Source organism: Pteropus alecto, unplaced genomic scaffold (genome assembly GCF_000325575.1).
Source record: "Pteropus alecto unplaced genomic scaffold, ASM32557v1 scaffold42, whole genome shotgun sequence".
NCBI classification, from domain to species: domain Eukaryota; kingdom Metazoa; phylum Chordata; class Mammalia; order Chiroptera; family Pteropodidae; genus Pteropus; species Pteropus alecto.
The window spans coordinates 3,484,343-3,504,782 of record NW_006434825.1 but is presented as its reverse complement, the minus strand read 5'-3'; the positions used below and the strand labels follow the sequence as shown (position 1 = coordinate 3,504,782).

Genomic DNA, 20,440 nt, shown 5'->3' with positions numbered 1-20,440 from the left:
AAAAAAGAAAAAAAAATCTCTAGAACTTACATTCTACTATGTGGGGGTGGGTAAGTGGGGGAGGAAAATAATAAGCAGTAAACATAGTGAATAAGTGAATTGTTTTTCACTTTATGTTAGGAGGTGATAGATGCTAAAGGAAAAAAGAGAGTAAAGTGGGAATGTGAATATGGGGATGGGAGAAGGGCGAGTTGGCTCAGGTGCATCCCTGGATCCTTTTTCCACTCCTGAAGTGAGGCTTCAGGCCCCTGCACCTGCAGCCGCCAGGACCGCTCAGAGCTGGGCTTCCTACTGCGTGCTGCTTCCTCCCCTGAGAGCTTTGCTGCCCCTTATGGTTCCTATGGGCTCCACTCACAGAGGACAGCGGGGTAACCCTCTCATTGCTGGCTGGAATTTGTCACCACTTCTCTCTGGGAAAGTACCTGTCTGCACCTCTCGGTAGGACTGGGCACTTCCCAGTTCTCTGAAATGTTGGAAGGACTGGAGATTTCTCTGAGCAACACTCAGTGATCTGATGGAGCCAGCTCCTGAGAGCCCTTTGTGACTGACGTTACATTGTTGCTTAAAATAAGCTTTGGTGAGAGTAGCTGCACCAAGAAATCAGCAAATCCTACAAATCAGTGCCCCTCCCCCAAAACACATACCCAGAGATTCAAAACAAATATGTTATTACACATTTAGCATCACACCAATGGTAACACTTATGCACCAGATACAGCCACCCAGAAACTTAATTCCAAAGACCCATAGTATCACCTACATCAGGTGACCTGAGTGTAGTCCCTCTCATGTTTTCTGGGTAAGAACTGATCAAAGGGTTTGAGATTCTGGACCAAAAAGATACACAGAAGGCTTGGAATAAAATGGACAGTAGTGACACGAGAGAATACAAAGCGTGAAAAATTCCTGCCCTCAATTTATTGCCTTAGATCTTGTATTTTTGTTTGTTTGTGTTTTTCCTAATAGTCATTACACACTCAGAAATTGATGAGTTTCCAGAGTATTATAAATTCCAAACATTTAGCAGAGCCAGCACTAAAATAACTCATTAAAGGGTATGTATGGGTTGGAAAGAAGGATTGTCAGTGCGCTTTATATACAATAATCAATTACAGCAAATTTCTCAGCAGTGGTTTCTATTACTCTTCTTTAAGATGCAATAATGAAAATGAGATCATCAGACTTAAGGATGTTACTTGGTGCAACTCAAGTTTTTCCACACAGATTCTCCAAGGCAGGAAAAAGGAAATAGAAATCCCCAGAAGTCTAAGGCTATAGCCTAAAGGTGTTTAAACAAGTTGAAACTGGCATGGAAAGCTTAGTGAATGTTTTAACAACCATATCTTGGGGTGTGAGAAGCTCTGATCTGTAGCATTTGCCAATTTACATGCTGTAGAGATTCCCACGATGGCCAATTTCAATCTACCATGTGCTCTCAAATGACTTGCTAAATTGCTGAAAATTTAACCATTGATTCTCATGAGCTAGCACAAGCCAAGTCCAACACACCACTGACTTCGGCTTTGAGAGTTAATATGAATTTTGCATTCGATGATACATCATGCTTAATTTAAAAATAATAATGGTTTTCTCTCTGCCTTCAAACCTTTTAGCATCATCTAGTAGCGTTTTTCCTGAAGTGAGCTCTACTCTCATGTGTGGTGACAATGGGTAGGGCATGAACATAGAACAGCCTCCCATAGAATCACCTAGTGGGAAAGGCATTTTCTTTGCATTTCTCTCTCAATCCTCCTGACTCTGCCAAGAGTAAAGTCTCAGGGGTGTTAACGCGATTTAACGCCTCTAGAATACTTGTTACTCTCCCTTTTTAACAAAAAGGGAGCAGGCCTCAGGTTCGAGTCTTCCAGCAAGCAATGGTATCAAGCTATACTGTAATAAAATTGTTTCTTTTTTATTTTAATTACTATGTTTAGCTTTTTATGGCAAATGATACTGACTTTACTCCATTTATGGAAGTAGCATAATTTTCTTTTAAACATGTTACTAAACATGATACTGGTACATAGGAAGTAACCGGATGCTGCTGAGAATCTTGGGAAGGTGAGACCCAGCCCACTGTGGGTGTGTTTGCAGGGCCCTCTGGGAGCAGAAAGGCCTGGAGGCAGCCTGGTTGCATGAGCAGTTGATTCCCTGTCTTTGGGATCTCCTTCTCTCATTTGTCTAAATCAAAGAGATTTAGATTTAAGCAGTGGTGTGCTGTTATATGCTGATTTGCAGCCAGTTGCCAACTTCCATGGTGTAAACATCCCTACCATGGCTAATTTCAGGCAATCCCCACGACATTACTGAACAAGGAATTGGGAAGAAATGCACGCGATCAGCTTGCGTGAGCCTGTAGGAGCTATCTCCAGCATGCCACTGGATTTAACCACCACTTATAGTGGGTTTTGGATGATGCAAGGCACTTTCGCATGCCATCTCATGCCAGCCCCCCAAGTTGTAGTTGCTGATCATTATTATCACCATTTTGCAGATAAGTTTGGGGCAGTAGGGTTACATGCCAAGCCCAAGCTCATACAATTGGTAAGTAACTGAGTTGGGGTTTGTCCCTAGGGGCGCTCTACTCCACCACTGGAGCATTGTCATCAGGCATCCCTGCAGGTGCCTCATCCCCCAGCATACGTAGTGAAGGTCACTTTCTTCTACCACTGGTGCCCTGAAATGCTCTTTGTGGCACTTGAAGCTCTGCCCACCTTGCCTCTTGTCCATCTTACCTTATCTCTCTTGATATACATCTTCCACCCTAAACCCATCCATGTAAGCACTCCAGGAAAAAAAAAAGAAACAAAATATTTTATCCACCAGGTCTTTCATAAGGTCCTTGTTCAACCCTCAGAAAGCCTCAGTCATGTCCCTACCGTTAAAGTTCACTTTCACCCTGGCTATGACATTGAACATCCTACTCCAATAGAGTAAAGAGGAAGAGAGAACTTATTGAGTTCCTGTTATATGCCTGGCTCTGTGCTTGTAGCTTGACCTCACTATCTCATTTTATTCTTACAATCATTCCATGTGGTAGGCATTATTACGCCATTTTAAGATGAGAAAACGGGCTCTGAAAGGTTGCGTGACCAATTAAAGGTCACGCAGTTTAGAAGTGATGAGGCTGGATTTGGAGCTCCAGCACCCACTATGTCTCCAGCAAACTTGCTCTGCCCCAGAGCCCAGCACAAGCTCAAACACATTACATTCAGGCCTAGTCTTCTGTGGCAAGGGACAGGGCAGAAGGGCAGTAGAGGAAGTCAAGTGACCTCATAAGGCCAGGTCTTCCAATGGCTCCAGGACTCCCACTGACAAAGCTATTCCCAGGATTTATTGAGCTGCATCTCTCTGGAAAGGGTACATTATCCTGGAGTATTAAAGGGACTCCAATTTTCATCCTGAAAAGGAATGGCTGTAATAAATCTTACACTCCCCTGGCAGAGTTAGGGGCCATTTTCTTGGGATTGCAACAGTACTTTCTTCATCTCCGCACAATAGCCTTCCACCGCACTTTCTCCTCATGACTGGCTCCCGTGTGCTATTCAAAGACACCTCCCAGCAAGGCAGCCCCATGGAGCAGCACCTAGTTTCTAGAAGAGCAAAACCAATTACTCAGAGCGCGAAATGTTTTTACCTCTTTGATCAAAAGTTACGATGGACACTCTGATACATAATGAACAACACTCCTTCCATAGTGATTCAAAGATGTTTTTGTTTGGTTGGTTGATTATTTTGTTTGGTTGGTTGATTATTATTTTCTTTGGAATAGATGGATGCACCTTGAACTCTCTCACTGCCTTGTGTAGATTCTGAGCATCTATACGTCACTTATCCTTTTCAAGAATCTTTTTAAACATCTGCTCTGTACTGGGTCCAGTGTTAAGTGTCAGAAATGAAATATTTACATGACATTCTTTGCCACGCTTAGGTGACAGGGCCACTGCTGCGGGAGGAGAAAGGAAGCAGGCTCTAGAGTCACATGGACACTAGCCTGAGTTTCAATCCCAGCTGGGCTGCCTTCTAGCTGTCTAACATCAGGAAAATTACTCAAGCTCTCTTAGATTTAGGTTTCTCATCCTTAAAAGATTCAATGATGCTCTATAGTTCTCAGGTTTGCGAGGAGCACTAAGTAACTACACGCCTGTCATAGAACAGATTTTAAGTACCCAGGTTCCCATCTTTAAGTCTTAGTTCTTCCACCTTTTTAGCCATGTGACCTTGAGCCTATTAAGTTCTAGGATCCTCAATTTCCTCATCTGTAAACTAGTAATAATGTACCTGCCATGGACAAAGTTGTGAAGATTAAAGAAGGTGATGGTGGTTAACCAGTTAGCTGGTTACTGCTAACATGTTGTAATTGTTCCATAAACATAACCATTATCATTATTACTTTTACTATTCTATTGCCTACAGTAATCAGAGCTCAAACAGCTATTTTCGTCCACATTATTCTGGATCTATTTCAGTTTCTTAAATAGCTGTGGGTGGCTGAGAGGCACGTATCCCTGCCTCTTCTTTGTGTCAAGACTCTGCAGACAGATGAGCAGTGGGAAAGGAAAACAATCCAGGCAGATGGGACCTGCAGGGGGGCGGGTCTTTATCATTCCACCTGCACATATACAGGGATAAACTGAACATACTTCCAAGCTTTCTTCATCCATGGAATAATTTCTTTAAAACCGGCCTGGAATCCCAAGTAATGATGAATGACGAGGCTAATTACAGACTCCGTGTGGCACACAGGGCTGTGTGCTGGGTGTTTGTACAGAGTATCTGGGTTGAGCTAAAGTCCATTCAGGGTGCTCCATTACAAAACCATTCTAAAGCTAACAGACCTAGTCCGCCAAAGATGTCAAATCATTTGGTTTTGCAACTCCCGCAATGCCTAGAATTGCTCTAACACATAGAAGAGCCCACCCCCTAAAAAAAGAGCCCCCAAAATAGTGGAATAATTGGCTGTGGTATCTGTACTTGGTGAGACCATCAACTCATTCACTTGGAAATGGCCAATTCCCGACTGCAGCATCCACTTTTAAATTAGGAACTCTTCCAATAGGAAAAATGACACTTGCTCAATAGACACATTTAAGAATATTCCCCTTCAAAGAAAAAAAAAAGGAAGGAAAAAATCTATATTCCCATCACCCAGCAATAACTCTTCTGTACATTTTGTTAGTTTTTTCTTCCAGTATTATCTCTTTGTGCATTTTCGGGGTATGTTTTGCTTTTCTTTTATTTGGGGGTTTGACATTTTTTCAAAATTATAATCACATCACGTAAAAAATTTTGCAGACTATTTTTTTTCCTCTTATAGACTCATAAGCATTTCAAGCTATCATAGCCACATAACACTGCAACAAATGAGATTATCAGAGTTTATTTGACAGTTCCCCTGTTCCTAGACATCTAAGTTATTTTTCATTTTTTTTTTATTATAGCTGTAACAAACATTTTGGATATAAAGCCCGTGTCCAGATAATATAAGATTTTTTCCTTAGGATATATATTCCCCAAAGCAGAATTATTAGGTTAGAGAATTTTAAAGATTTGCAACATTTTTTAAAGGCTCCGAGAACATTCTCTACACTACTTGTTACGGTTATGCCTTCAGTGTTGTATTAGTGAATTGCCACCCACCTCCCCAACCTCTACCAAACTCTCTGTCCATTATGGAGACCTTCCCAGATCTGCTCTTCTTCATGACTCCAGGAGGTCTGACTGCTATCCAAGGCTGCCCCTCAGAGATCAGTCCAGTATGAGCACCCGAGAAGCCCCACTTTGGAACAAGGGTGGCCCAGCCATTCTGCATCCTATTCGCTGACAGTCAGCTGAGGCAAAAAGCCCTTGAGAAGGAATGAGAAGTTGCTGGAAGACAACACTTCCTTCATCCACTTACTTCCCCGCCCTCCATATGAGTCTGGGTGTTTTTTTTTTTTTGTCTTGTTGCCATGGCAACACAACCTCAAGACAGTAGATATTAGCCTTGGTACTTAGAGGAAAAAACTCAGCTGACAGACAAGCAAGAAAGATGCAGGAAAGAAAAGGTTAGTCCCATGATTCCCCTCTGTGTCTCAGCAAATGGGCAGAGATAATTTAAAAATTAGACTTTAGAGTCACAGACACCCGCATAAGAAAGGTTCCAGGGCTAGCCAGGTCATCTGTTTCCAGTGCTAATTAAAATGGATGAAGATAAATCAAATTACCTCAGCTCTCATCTCTGCTTAATGGAGAATCTTTCAAAACATGCCATTTTAGAGAATCTTTCCACTCTAAACAGCCTGAAATGATCTTAAAGGTGAGGCGGGATTCTACAGCATACCTCTACGTCCCACCTTCAAACCTTCTCAGTTCCACTCACCAGTGCCCTCATTCCCAATTCTCATGGGTGTCCCAGTCTCTCCTCCCCCATTACTACCTCATCCATCTTCCTGAAACGCAGGACTGATTATGTCCAAGTGAAGACCTCTCCTAGCTCCCTAATCCTCGCAGGAGAAAGCCCCGCCCACAAAGCTGGGCACACCGTACCCTGCAGGGCGCACAGGGCCTCCTCCGTCCCTCACTCTTCTTAGTTCCCCGGATGAGCTATTCGTTCACTTTCAGGACTCCGTTCTCGTCTTCAGTACATGCATTTTCTCTTCCTGGAAAATGCCACCCTTACTCTTGAAAACCCAGCGCAAATGCCATTTTTCTCTAAATTGAGTCATTTCCTCCCCCTGGGTTCACACGCCTCGTCTTTCATACCTAGAATATAGCTCTTCCCACGCTCTGTTGGAATTATTGACTATTTCAGTGGCCTCCCTACCTTAGCAGGGTCACGTGCATGCATCTCCCTGAACGCTGCCAGGTACATGGTAGGTGTTCAATACTAAAAGCTGTTACTCTTGCAAAGCTGTTTTTTTGTGTTTTTTTTGTTTTGTTTTTGTTTTGTTGTTTCGTTTTGGCTAAAAAGATACATTTTTCTATCTGGGGAGATGAGAATAACACCTTGAACTTCCCTAGCACCAAGATTCTAAGGAATCCAAACCCCTCCTTTGTCACATCATCATCATACATATACTGGGGTCCCAGCAATGATGTAACAGTTAGGTATTTGGGTGCTAAAATTGTTGTTATGGCTGTTGTTTGGGGAACAAAGCTCAAGGTTCACATTTTATAACCTTTTTGGAAAATTCCAAACATATTCAAAAGTAGCAATAACAGAATACAGATGTTCCCTCTGCCCGCCCCACCCAGCCTCGTACCCATCACCCCAGCTTCTACAGTGATTCACATCTGACCAGTTTTGTTTCTTTTGCTGCCTACCCTCCCCCACTATTTTTCTGGAGCATTTTAAGGCAAATCCCTACGTAATATCATTTCATCTGTCGATATTTCATAAACGGTCTAGGTTAAAACCCCAGCTCTTCTAGAAATCTGCTGGGTAGGTTAATTAACCTCCCTGATCCTCGTGATCTATACATGTAAAAAGAGAACATGACACAGCCATCGTAGGGTGTAAGGAACAATGGACTATTCTTTAAAAAATACTTGACACTTAGTACGTGCCCAGCTCATGTGCTAAGTGGTCAGTGTTAGCCATCGAATCACTATTATTATCATTATCATTCCTAAATTTACAGCACAGTCTCAAGCGTTACAGTCTCTTGCAACATGAAAGATATACAACTGTATCAATCAGTTATCATGGCTCCGGAAGCAAAAAGAGGGCAGACTGATGTGTGAAAAGACTGGAGACTTAAAGACCAAATAGGAGGCTGGAGAAATCATCCTGGAGGGAGGTGATAGGGCCTTGTGCTAGGCAGTCACCAAGGGTAGAAACAACACACGGGAGGAGATAAGACAACACACGCAAGCATTGCTGGCAACCACCAGAAACTGGGAGAGAAACACGGAAAAGATTCTCCCTCAGAGCTGACACCTCGACTTTGGACTTCTATCCTCTAGAACTGTGTAAGAAATTCCTGTTGTTTTAAGCCACCCAAGTTTGAAATACCTTGTTTCAGCGGCCCTAGAAAACAAATACACTACCCAAACATTACAATGTGTTTATAATTTTTTAAATGAAAAGAATCATTAGTTTAGATGCATACTATGTGTGATTTTTCAAGGTATTATTTCCAGGTTCTTGTCCATATGCAAATAACTATTTACTTGGTTATAGTTAGAGTCAAATACAGTTTTATTTCTGGACTTTTGTTTTCACCTGACAGAAAAACTAATTTGTTTCTTAATTCAAGGGTATACATCTCTACTAGCCATTGGGTCACACTATATCCCACTGCTTCCTTCCTCAAAATAAAATGGGCCTTCCCACCGCTTTTCCAGCCTACAACTGATTTCTGATTTTTCTGCTCAGATCACAATAAGATCTGGCTCATTACACCGTGGTTCATGGGTTGCCCACATAACCCACTGATTCTAACTTATGCATACACATCCTATGACCCCACCACCACAGAGATCATCCCCTTGAACCATAAACAGATGAAACTCAGCTGCTGGGTCATTAGAGGGGCCACATAGACACACCGAATGAGTTTATCTAATGGTCAAGCAATATCTTGCAGGGTTCTTGATGTGCTGAGCAGAAATTAAGTTGCTTGATTTCTGAACAGGTATGCAGAACAAAAGCTGAGCTCTGATTTTTTCTCAGTTGCCCTAAATTGGGAGGGACTCTCTACTACTTTCCAACATGCAATAATATTTAAGCCAAGTGATAAAGTGGACCTCTCCAGGTATTAAAACGTGGAACACCAGCCTAGCCTCTCAGGGAATCTGCATCAGCCAAGCAGAGGGCTCGTCTTTCCTGTTCCTCGCTGTGACTCAGCCAACCCCAGTGTCTGCTTCATGGAGAGCAGCCAGTACTTTGTTAAATGAAGCACCAGTTAAGTTCAAGGGTCTACATCTTCAGAGCTCCTGTGTCACTGTCTCAACAAATAGGGGTAGGGTGAGGCTGACACGTCCCTTTTTAAAAGCCGTGCTTTATGATTTTGACGCAGGCAAGTGAGAAAGCTTAATCTAACCAGTGAGTGTTTTGAGGTCAGAGACCACATCGTGTTCTGTTGCTGAGGACTTACCACGTGCCACGCCATCTATTCAGTCGTGGGAATAGAGCAGAGCCCAACCTCCTGTGGATAAGTCCCTATTCAAGGTGCCATGCGGGTACTGAGATGAGGCAGTTACCTGATCTTGAAGAGCCCACAGATGGAGATGGGAATTTATTCCCATCAAACCATTGGTCTCAAGTGGAGGCAATTTTGCCCCCAGGAAAAATTTGGCAATGTCTGGAAACATTTCTGTTCGTCACACTGTGCTATTGGCATCTAGTGAGTAAAGGCCAGAGATGCTGCTAACCATGCTGTAATGCACAGGACAGGCCCCCCAACCAAGAATTATGTGACCCCAACGTCATTAGTTCCTAAGTTGAGAAACTCTTCAAGACAGAATGGAGTAAGTGTCATAACCAAGGAAGAAGCAAGGTGCATGTGAAAGTACAGAGGGAAGCACGCAGCACTGCGTCTACAATGCAAGTACCCAGAACCCAACAGCCTGCCTTCCTCTCTCCTTCTCCTTCACCCTCCCAGGCTCCTTCCCGTTCTCGAACACCTGGCAACAGTGCACGAAGCCCTAGCGTCACACAGGGCATGGTTTGAAGCCTGGCTTCCGCATATTTCACTGTTTAACCTTGAGCAAGCCATCTCACCGCGCTAAACCTGAGTTTCATCCCAGCTCTCCTCCACGAGCCACGAGGACTCAAAAAGAAAAGGGAGAATATTTTTATGTACTTTTGACTGACAGTCTGACAAACTCCCACTTACCTCACAGGGTTGATGCAACGCAATGAGATCATGCATATAAAGTATTTTGCCCTGTGACAGCGCCTGCTAAGCATTTGTCATGTCAGCTGCTGTGACGATAATGAACAATGTCCCCCACCGCCCCTCCTTCGTCCTTTAAATTGACCTGATTTTTAGGTTCAGCTTTTTCCTTGAGACTCTCAACTTCTCCTAATACAACTTAAGGGTGGTGGTGACTCTCATATCACTACAGTCCTAGGCCCTCTCATACCCTTCCCTCTAAGAGGGAGGATCCACAAGATCATTCAAACTTCAGTCAAAGTGGTAGATAACTAGCTTTCTATAGCAGCGCCGTGCAGGCAAACACCTCCCATACAAACACAACCACTCCTTTATTTCTGCTCCTTGCTTTAGACCATTCCACAGGTTCCAGACATTTCGTCCCAGACATATCTCTAATTCTGCACCCTAGGAACCCTGGCACATGTCTAAATTACAGTAATGTCTAGATCACATAGTCAGCATACCTCAATTCCCTTAGGCAATAATAATGCCTCAGACACCTGCAAACAAGCCCTTTCTCCCCAAGCCTAGAGAAAGATCACCTCTGCCTTCTAAACTGCACTTCCCTAAATATCAGCCGGTCTGGCTGTCATCTTTTTGAGAAGACAGCTATCCATCTGAGAACTTTCAAGACTTTGAAGGGTCTTTAGGCTCCTTATGGTTCTAACTCTTTTCCACAAATTCTCATGTTTGGCGGTTCCAGGAGAAACCTTTAGGAGCACGGAAGGGTAGAATTCTTAATCTATGAATAAATAAAACCAGTCATATCTGGAAGCAAGGTAGTTACACCATGAATAAGGAACTAGAGTCCTCCAAGCAGAAGAAATATAGAGTATCTCTCCCAAGTGAAGGATTTTGGTAAAAGATTGGAAGCAAGAACCAGTCAGAATTATATTTGGTAAGCTCTGCCATGTTGTGTGGAATTTCGAGAGCAGCAGGAGCTCAGGTTATTTTTTCATCCCTGTCTAGCACATCCAAGGAGCTTAAGCAACTCAGGAGGACTTTCAAAGTGTAACTCACCATCACCACCCTCAGGGCCCTGTGGCCATCAGTGAGTCATCGTCTGAGTAGAGTACTATTTCCTTAGATTATTTATTGGTCCTTCTATTTGGCTGAGTGACAAACTTCTACTTGACCTTCAAGTCTTAGATTAAAAGTTACTTTCTCTCCATAGTTTTCCCTGGCTTCCATCTTTCTCCCATCCAAATTAGTTCTTCTTTTGTACCCCGTCACAATTCAAATGTCCCTCCTACAGACTGCACAATAGATATTTCCCTGCAAGGAACAGAAATCACATTATGCACCTTTTACCCTCCTCCTGAGGCCTCAACTCACATGTTGGAATAAACATTCATTGAGTGTCCATTTAATTCTATTTAACCATCCAAACACAACACTGGGGAACATTCGAATATTGGAGATGATTCACTTTTTTTTTTTTTTCTCATCTTTTGTTTTAGTTCAAAATGCAGTAGGATAAAAATATATAGTTTGGCTTGATTATGGATTGCAGATTTCTGCAGAACATTCTGGCTTTCAGTTCAATGTTTAATTCATTTGAACCCCTCATGCCCATGATATATATAGATTTGATCAAGAGAATCTGTGCCATCCAAGTACCCAGGGAAAAAGGACCACTCTCAGAATGTTCTTTACCTCTTCTGGGCCAGTGTTTCTACTAACAGTCCCTTAAAAACTCTTCTTGGAGCATCCCCATTGGCTGTCCTGTGGCCAAGTAGTTACTTATGATAGCTACTTAATGTTTTCCTTCCTTTAAAAACAATAGACACCCTTTTACAGGTCAGGACGAAGGTTGAGGAATAAAGGTGACAAGGGTGCAATATTGAAGGAGGTGCTCACTCTCAGGTGCTGACCCAGCACTTGCCCAACCTTGAACTTTGCACCCTGGCCACCTCCCTTGTCTCATCGTACTCCATGCCCTGCATTATTGCAAAGCCCCCATATGCAACTGGTCCAAAAAGAACTTGAGTGTTTATATCTTTTCTTTGCCTTCTCAGTGGGTAATTCCATGGCCCCTGCCATTTTACTTTTCCGATTACTCTTCTATCCAGGTCAAAGCCTCGGGGACTCACTCACTTTAGACTCCTGAAGCTACTTGACAGAACACAGAAATCCAGATTCCAGGTCTACTTGCAATGTTACTTTTCCACACCCAATTTGGATTTTACACAGTCCAAAAGATGGCCATTGTTAATATCAGTAATCTTCCGTAGATGACTTGGGTGGATGTGCTTCTTAATTATAGTATTACTCATTTCTTTTTTTCAAATCTTTTAATTTATCATCTAATAGGCACAGTGATGCATGGAATCATCCATCTTTATTTTATTCCTATTTTAGGTGGCTAGGCTCATTACTATTCATAGAAGAAGCCAAAAGCTTTGATTATTAAGTGGTGTCATTTGTACCCTAATGACTTTCTGCCTTGCATGCCAATTCAAAAGGAAATTGAATATTATGAAACATTAAATGAGACCCCAAACAAAGGGTAAGCATTGTTAACTCTCATTACCCAAATGTGAAGGAACCAACCATTCAGTTAGAAGGTGACTAGAGGATATTCTAGATTTGTACGCTCCAGTGTGGGCAACTTCATTTTTGGAAGCTCTTTGGAATATAGTACCAAAGGTCCCAACCAACTTTCCCAGCATCTTGCTCCATATTCACATATGCTTTTTGTCTTCCCGCCGACTGGCCTCTTTTCAGTCTCTCCTTTCGTATTCTGTTCCTTGTGCTTGGGATGGTTCTCTCTCTCTTCTTGTTTTAGTTACATCCTACTCATCCTGTAAATCCCGGCTTAATAATCAGTTCTTTAGAGAAGCCCTCCCTAATTCCTGACCAGGTCAGATTCCCACCCACGTTCTCATAACACCATCTTAGAATTATCAGGGGGCAATCTTACATTTATATGAGACCTTCTCGATTGATTAAGTCTGTCTCTCCTATAGGACCATAAACTTCATGAGGGCAGAGGATGTTATAGGTCTTTGCTCACTGTTGTTTTGCTGGGCTTCTAAAAACCACACCTCTTCCAGGTCCATTGCAGACAGAAATAAGAATGATCATAACTACTGCTCTTCCGCAAACGTGGTCCAAGCCAATTATATTTTCCCCATGAGTCATGCTTGAATGCCATCTTGACTGCCAATGGGTTTTGTTGAAGCATGACTAATGGTACAGGACCAACACTGATGTGTTTTGATCTATTGGGCTAAATAAATGAATTAGGAACACATTTTTAATATAGTAAAATTCTTATTATGATTAACCTATATAATAAGTGAGACTGTGATTCCCTTGGGACAGAGAACACATATCTGTTTCACCCATTACTCTACACACAGCTCCTGAAACATGACTGTGGCACTGCTGAATGAGTGACTTACTGAATGAATGAACGGAATAGCTGTTATCACTTAACATATTAAGACGGTGAAGGACAAAGAGATGAAGAGACTTGCCGGAATGACGTCACTGAGTCAAAGCGGAGTCCAGGACTCAATGATATTCTTACTGCTTCCAGCCATTGTCCACTTGAGATGGTATTCAGGTTGCCTCCCAGGGACAAGAAGTGCCAGAAAAGGTTCAGATGGCCTCTGTACTCAGAATCTTGGCATCTTGAGATGTTTAAATGACATAACAAATTTCCTCCTACTGTCTGGAAGGGAACCAAATCCAGTAAAGATGGCCTAAATATGCACTGAATCCGTAGCTCTGGAAAATACAGCTACTAAGACCAGAGCTGGCCAGTCATGCAGTTGGCAGTGGTGTCTCAGACAGGGTGTGGGGGACCATGGCCCTGATTATGTACAGACTCTACTGGGCCACCCAGGCAGCACTGAGCAGACCACCAAGAGATAGCTCTGGGATGTGGGATAGATGGGATAGAAACCCCTGGATACGGCTCAGCCACATGGCATCTCACTCTCTCCACATATCCACTTGCTCGTTCATTCATTTTACAGTCTCTTATATGCCAGATACTCCTTTGCACTAGGATCCCTGACGTTGGTGCCACTGTCCTGCCCATCTAGAGCTGCACTCTCCAAAATGGTAGACATGAGCCACACGCAACCACTAGGCTCCTGAAGTGTGGCTACTTTGAATTGAGACATGCTGTTAGTGTAAAATATACCCTAGATTCCAAATAATTAGTACAAAAAGGAATATAAAATATCTTATTAACACTTTTTCATATTGAGCATATGTTGAAATGATAATATTTTTGATAGATTTAAGAAATATATTATTAAAATTACTTTCACCAGTTTTTTTAAACTGGTTTTTTTTGTTGTTTTTTTTTTTTTACATTTCTTAATGTGACAAATTAGAGAAAATCTTAGTTACATCTGTGGCAGCGCACTGGTTCAGAGACTTGCAACGTAGAGGAGAGAGGCCGTTGAGTGTGTTCTAAGCTGAAGGGTAAGAGTAACATTAGCACCTGGCCCCAGGTGCTAAGGGGAACCCAAAGGAGACCTAGCCCAGACTGTGAGGGGCAGGAGCAAGGGGAGCAGAGCAGCTCCCTAGAAGAGTTCACACCAAAACTGACAGCCACGAGACAAATCTGAGGTAGCCCCAGGACCAGGGCAATCCAGGAAGGAGCCCAGTCTCTACAGAGGTGCAAGGTTGAAAGGCTCAATGAACTTCAGATATGTCTCCAGTGGCAGGAGTGAGAGAAGGGGAAGCAATAAAGCCAGGAAGGGCAAGAGACATCAGCTCCTAACAATTGAGTCCAGTGCTGTTCAAGCAGAATTATAATGTGAGCTACAGGCAAAGTTTTCAATTTTATAGTAGCCACATTCAGAAAAGTAAAACAAGTAAAATTAATTTTAGCAATAAGTTTCACTTAACCCAGAATATTTAAAATGTTATTATTTCAACAGTTACTCAGTGCCAACAATTCTTAATGACGTAGTTTACTTTCTTTTTTATGATTACCAAGTCATTGAAATCGGATATATATTTTACAGCGTGTGCTAGCTACATTTCAACTGCTCAGTGCTACATGTGGCTGGCTAGTGGCTACTGTACCAGACAAGGCAGGTCTGCTAGGCTTTTGCATGCCATGGGAGAAAGTTTTAAGCAGACGTGTGCCTTAGAAAAATCTCTCCAGTAGCCCTGAGAGAGACAAGCAGGTTTCTGGAGGCAGTCACCACCATCTTCTGGGTACGGTAAACTGGTTTGTAAACTGGTAACATAAGAACAAAATTTTTTTTGCAGACTTTGCCCCATGATGGTGTTATTTGAGGGCAGTTCCGGAGTACAGACCACAGAGCCTTGTCCTAGAGTTTGTCCAGAGTCCTGAAAAGCAGAGGCTGCTCTCTGCTCTCTCAATTCCCATGTTGTTCTAACCACCTTTCAGAGGATGACTTGGGGACAGACTCCTCAGATTTTCACCTTTGGGTTTCTCGTCTGTGAAACTGTATTGCCAATACTCCCCTCAAAGGCTTGGTGTGCAGTTAAAATGAAGCAACATATGTAAAATGCCTCACACTGTGCCTGATAAAGAATTGATTAAAAAATGGTAGTTTCTTTCCTTTTAAGTGATTGTCAAAAGGACTCCTTCACGTCTCTAAGAGCAGCTCCGAGGATTTAAAGTCAAACAGCAGGACTGGGGGTCAGACTTGGAAAGACTCCTAACCCTTTCTCCATCCCCCACCAAGGACTTCAAGGAGCCGGTTCATTTCAGAAAGAAATGTCTTAAAAATATGCAGATTAGAGCCAGCCCTGCAGGGGACGTTTTTTCTAGCATCACAGTAAGTTTTAACTGGTAAGGAAACAGCTTTTCTGTTTCCCTGGGCTCTATCTTATTAGAGAAAGAGCTTAAAATTTGTTCCTAATCTCCAAGGAGTTTCCAGGTGTTTAATGACTTTCCAAAGTAATAAAAAGCTGAATTCTGGGAAACCATTATGTGAGTTGTCACCTACCACCTTCCTCTGACTTTGAGAATCAAAGGAAGCAACACGATCTGGGTGGAACTGGGAAAAACATCGGTTTTGAAGTGTGACAACCTGAGTTTAAACCACAATTCTGTTGTTGATAGCCATAGAATCTTTCAATAAATTGTTTATAGCTTTGATCATCAAGGTACTTATCTGTAAAATGGGTGTAATATATATGTTGCAAGGTAAGAATTATGTATGCAAGGTAAGAATGTATTAGTTAATTTATTGCTGCATAACAATCTACCCTCAAAACTTATTGTCTTAAAACAACATTTAGGATCTCACAGTCTCTGTGAGTGAGGAACCTGGACGAGGCTTAGCTGGGTCCTTTTGTTCAGGATGTCACCTAAGGCTACTATAATTGAGGTGTCAGGCAGGGCTGTGGTCTCATGTCAAGGTGCAACTAGGGAAGGATCTGCTTGATTGGTTGCTGTCAGGATCTAGTTCCTCAAGTCCTTTTTGACAGAGGGTGTCGGTTCCTCACTGGCTGTTGGCCAGGGTCCTCCCTCAGTTCTTTGCCACGTGGGCCTCTCCGTAGGGCAGCTTACAACATGACGGCTTGTGTCATCAGAGTGAGAAGGCATGAAGAGTCAGAGAAAGAAAGTGACTGCAAGACAGAAGTCACCATCTTTTATAACCTAGTCTCAGAAGTGACATCTCATCACTTTTACTATGTTCTGCTGGTTAGAAGCAAGTCACTAGGACTAGCCCATGTTTACAGGGAGGGAGTTGCACATGGGCGTGAGCAAGGAGCAAGGATAGTTGGGAGCCTTTTTAGAAGCTGTCTGCCGTGATATTTCAAGATTTTCAGTAAATAGTAGCCATAAATGTTCTGACCAAATATGAAAGCACTTTGAAAAGCAACGTTTACCACAGAAATAGAAGAAATCTACTGGATTATATGTCAAGGTCAGGAAATTTAGCAATCATATGACACTACCAGTCTATAAAAGAGGTTGATTCTAACCAATGCTAGGTTATCCAACGGCTTCGTTTAAAGATATATTTAATTTATATGAAATGTGGATTTGATAACATGTTATCAAATAACAATGTTTGGACACTGGAGTTAAAAGGGATTCACTTCCGCTACAATGACGTTTTATCATATACCTGAATCCCTTTCTAGTAATTTTAGGATGTCCTGTTTTTAGGGGAACATGCATTTTGATTTCCTCATCGAACGATAGTATAAAGGCATGTGATCCTGCTGTACGTTCTTTATAATTAGCACTTTAACAGCTACATAACATTTCCATTCAGTAGATCGATGTAAAAAGCTTGGTTTACTTAACTGTTCCCTCATTCTGTGACATATACGTCGCTTCAGTGTTTTGCCATTAAAAGCAATGCTGTGACTGAGTTTCTTTTGTGTGGCTAGTTTTTTTCCCCCATAATTTGAATTAAGTCTTTAGGATAAAGTCTCAGAAGAGCAATTCTAATACACACATTTTAATGGTTCTGTCAAGTTTTTATCCAAATGAGAAAATGGCTTTGGTTTTTATAAAAGCAAACACTGCTTCATCAGCTCCAGACTAAGCTCCCCAAGGGAGACACCCTAGTTTAGTTTTTAGTTCTTTTTTTTTTTTTTTAAACCATGGCATCTAGCCTATAAGTAACATCTAATGAGTATTGTGGACTGAATGAACAAAAATATTTAAAAATCTGAGACTTTAGGAAAAATATTTAGTCTAGGTCTACTGACACTCCTTTTTTAATCAAGAGATTTTTCATTTCCATTTAGAAATCACTAAGAGATGTGGAGGACAGAGGATGCCAAGCACTGGCCTCTCTTTTGTCCTTTCCTTATCTCATTTAATCCTCACAGCACCCCCTACAGTTCTTTTTCCCACACAGCAGCAGACTGAAATGCTCAAAGCATATATCAGATTATGTCACGCCCTTGCTTTTATAAAGGGTTCCAGGAGACATCTGTTGGCCCCTATCATTTGGGGGAGCGGGCGGGGGAGGAAAGTAAGTCCTCTTTTCTGGGGAGAATACTGTTTCTGGGAAAATATTAGGTGGAGACAAAATTTCCACCCAATACCAGGAATGATGGTAATTTTCTTAAATGTAGTTCAGCCTGGGTAATGAGTCATTTTAGCCAAATTAGGAGTCAGAATGATATAGCATTCAGGTAAGCAGGGCACAAATAACCCTCAAAAAGAATTTTATTGGTCAACATTTCCTCTGGCTGATGTGCGTTGTCGTTCTACAGCATGTAACTCTTTGAACTCCACAATACTCCTCTCCGGGACACCAACACCCTTTTTAAAAAGAAATTTTATTTTACTTATTTCTGGAGCTATCACCCTCCTTTTTTAGACCCAGGAGAGCAAGTTGCTTGTACAGATCAGAGTGTGTAACACAACCAGAATTTTTTTGCACTCAACGTCCAAAACCATCTCGAGCTTAGCCACTAAACTTAAACCACAGCGCCCCCTAGTGGGAATCTGGTGGTTTGGCTTTCCCAGGCCTTTACACTTGGGCCACGTCTCACCTAATCAGCGCTCCAATTTTTCTCCCTGTCTCTCAGGTAAAGGAGGCCATGCAGCGGATTCACGACCGAGGGAACATTGGCAAATTAATTCTGGATGTAGAGAAGACCCCAACTCCACTGGTGAGTCAAAAAGCAGAGGAATCTGGTCAATTCAACACAAGAGGGTCTTACTGGGCAAAGACCCAAGTGGGGCAGAGGGAAATACAGGCAGCTCATGGGCTGGCAGAGGAGGCCAGCGGTAAACAAATGGTTGTGTGAATGAGGGATTAGTTATACACTGGGATACATGTGGAGAAAGAAAGGAAAATGCTTCAATGAGAGCATTTCAAGAACAATCTGAGAGCAGTCAGAAAAGGGTAGAAACAACCTTTCTCTATTCGAAGTCCTCTCTCTTGGCTGCCACAAGTAGGAGGGATTCCTGGTAAAATCTAATAAATTCACATTCACATACTCAACAGATTCATGCTCACTGCTTCCAAGATGCCTCCTGATGATTCCACCGATTTTGTTTTCTTTAATCAGGATAAAACCCTGATGCCCAGGGATCTCACCAGGAGTGGAGCGTGTCAAACTGACACCACAAATGCTCTTGCAAGGGCCACTTGAGGGGGACTATGTAATGTGGCGGTCAACACATAGACTGTCACCAGACTGCACGGGTCAAAGCCCAGCTCTGAGCCCCAGCGTGTGACCTGGACTATTGCTTTGCCACTCCAGCTTCGGTCTCCCTTTCTGAAAACTGGAGATTGACAAAGTTTCACAAGTCAATTAGAATGACATGCATAAAATATTTCTCATACACACTAAGTTCTAAAAAAAGGTTTAACGAAGAAAATACTTAGGAAGTTTTTTGTTTTCTCATATGTTTAGTCTTAGAACTGCAAAAGAATAAATGTCTTTTATAAAAGAGGAAGAACTCCAATTTCTTACATGTTTTAGTCTGAAGTGTGTATTTTTAAAAATGTTTACTTGGACAGCTAATACCCCACACACTACCTTCCCAGGGAAGCAAGCAACCCTAGCTCTTGGCCCTTAAAGAAATCCTTCTAAGTGGTATCATCGGATGCTCAGAGAAGTTGGGGATAAGGTTGCAATGCCTTCTCATAAGTTCTCCGTTGAATTACAGATGGCCAATGACAGCACAGAGACCAGTGAGGCAGGAGAAGAGGAGGAGGACCACGAGGGTGACAGCGAGAACAAGGAGCGGATGCCCTTTATCCAGTAACCCAGAACCCAGGCAGAAGAATGAAGGAAGGTCATTGGTAGAAGAGGAGCCAGCTGAGGAAGTTCTTCTGTGCCCCAGTGAACAAATGCTGTAGTCCAGTGCGTGTTGTGTTTGTCTGCAGTCAGCTGAGCTAAAAAGCTGTTGATCACTGTTGTTTTTTGAAATTAAGTGCCAATCCCATTCCATGCAGTATTATGTCCTTCCCCCGTCTGTGTATTACACTCTTCCCTCTCCCCTGTTTCAAAACCATCTATATTTGGGTCCTTGACAGTTCTAGAACAGCCTTGCAAATTAATACAAGCCCATAGGCCCAGTGCCTAAGAGACTAGACATGGCAAAGACAGATTTGGATTGAAAGGTGTTATCACAGAGTACTATCCAGATCCTAGAATTCTTTGGGCCAATGATACTTTTCGCTGCCAGCCACCCATGCTTCTGATAACACTTGCCAATCTGGCTGGCAGAAAGAGGGTAGGCCAGGAGAAGTTTTTATGAGCCCATAAACTTAGTATCTCTCCAAACTGTAACTTTCCCTCTCCCCTCTTAAGAGGCAACTTCCTTACATTCATCCAGTTGTTTCACAGTCAAAAGTTTGAACTACTCTCCTCTCACCCTCTGATGCTTGATCTCTTCACTGGTTATTATCCACGAACACAGGGAAATGGATGTGAATGTTTCAGGGTAGAAGATGGGTCAACAGCATGAGCTTGAGGACCAGCCACAGAGATTTCTCCTCTGAAACAGTATCTCACGAGCAAAATGCTCTCCCCACCACAACCCACCTGCCATATATATTTTATTTCAAGAAAACTTACCACATGTGAGACTATTTCAGAACTCATTTCTGAGACTCGCCTGCGTTTGCACACTGGCCATTGGCATTCTC

General features: G+C 42.4%; 1 protein-coding gene across 1 annotated transcript in view; it reads left to right on the top strand.

Annotated features, from left to right (window-relative positions):
* Positions 1 to 20,006, top strand: part of VAT1L (vesicle amine transport 1 like) — a 132,991-nt gene extending 112,985 nt beyond the window's left edge. Inside the window, exons 8-9 of the mRNA XM_006909710.3 lie at positions 18,366 to 18,449; positions 19,456 to 20,006. Of these exons, the coding sequence (XP_006909772.1) occupies positions 18,366 to 18,449; positions 19,456 to 19,554 (183 nt within the window). The 3' untranslated portion in view covers positions 19,555 to 20,006. The remainder of the gene's footprint in view (positions 1 to 18,365; positions 18,450 to 19,455) is intronic.
* Positions 20,007 to 20,440: the final 434 nt, after the last annotated feature.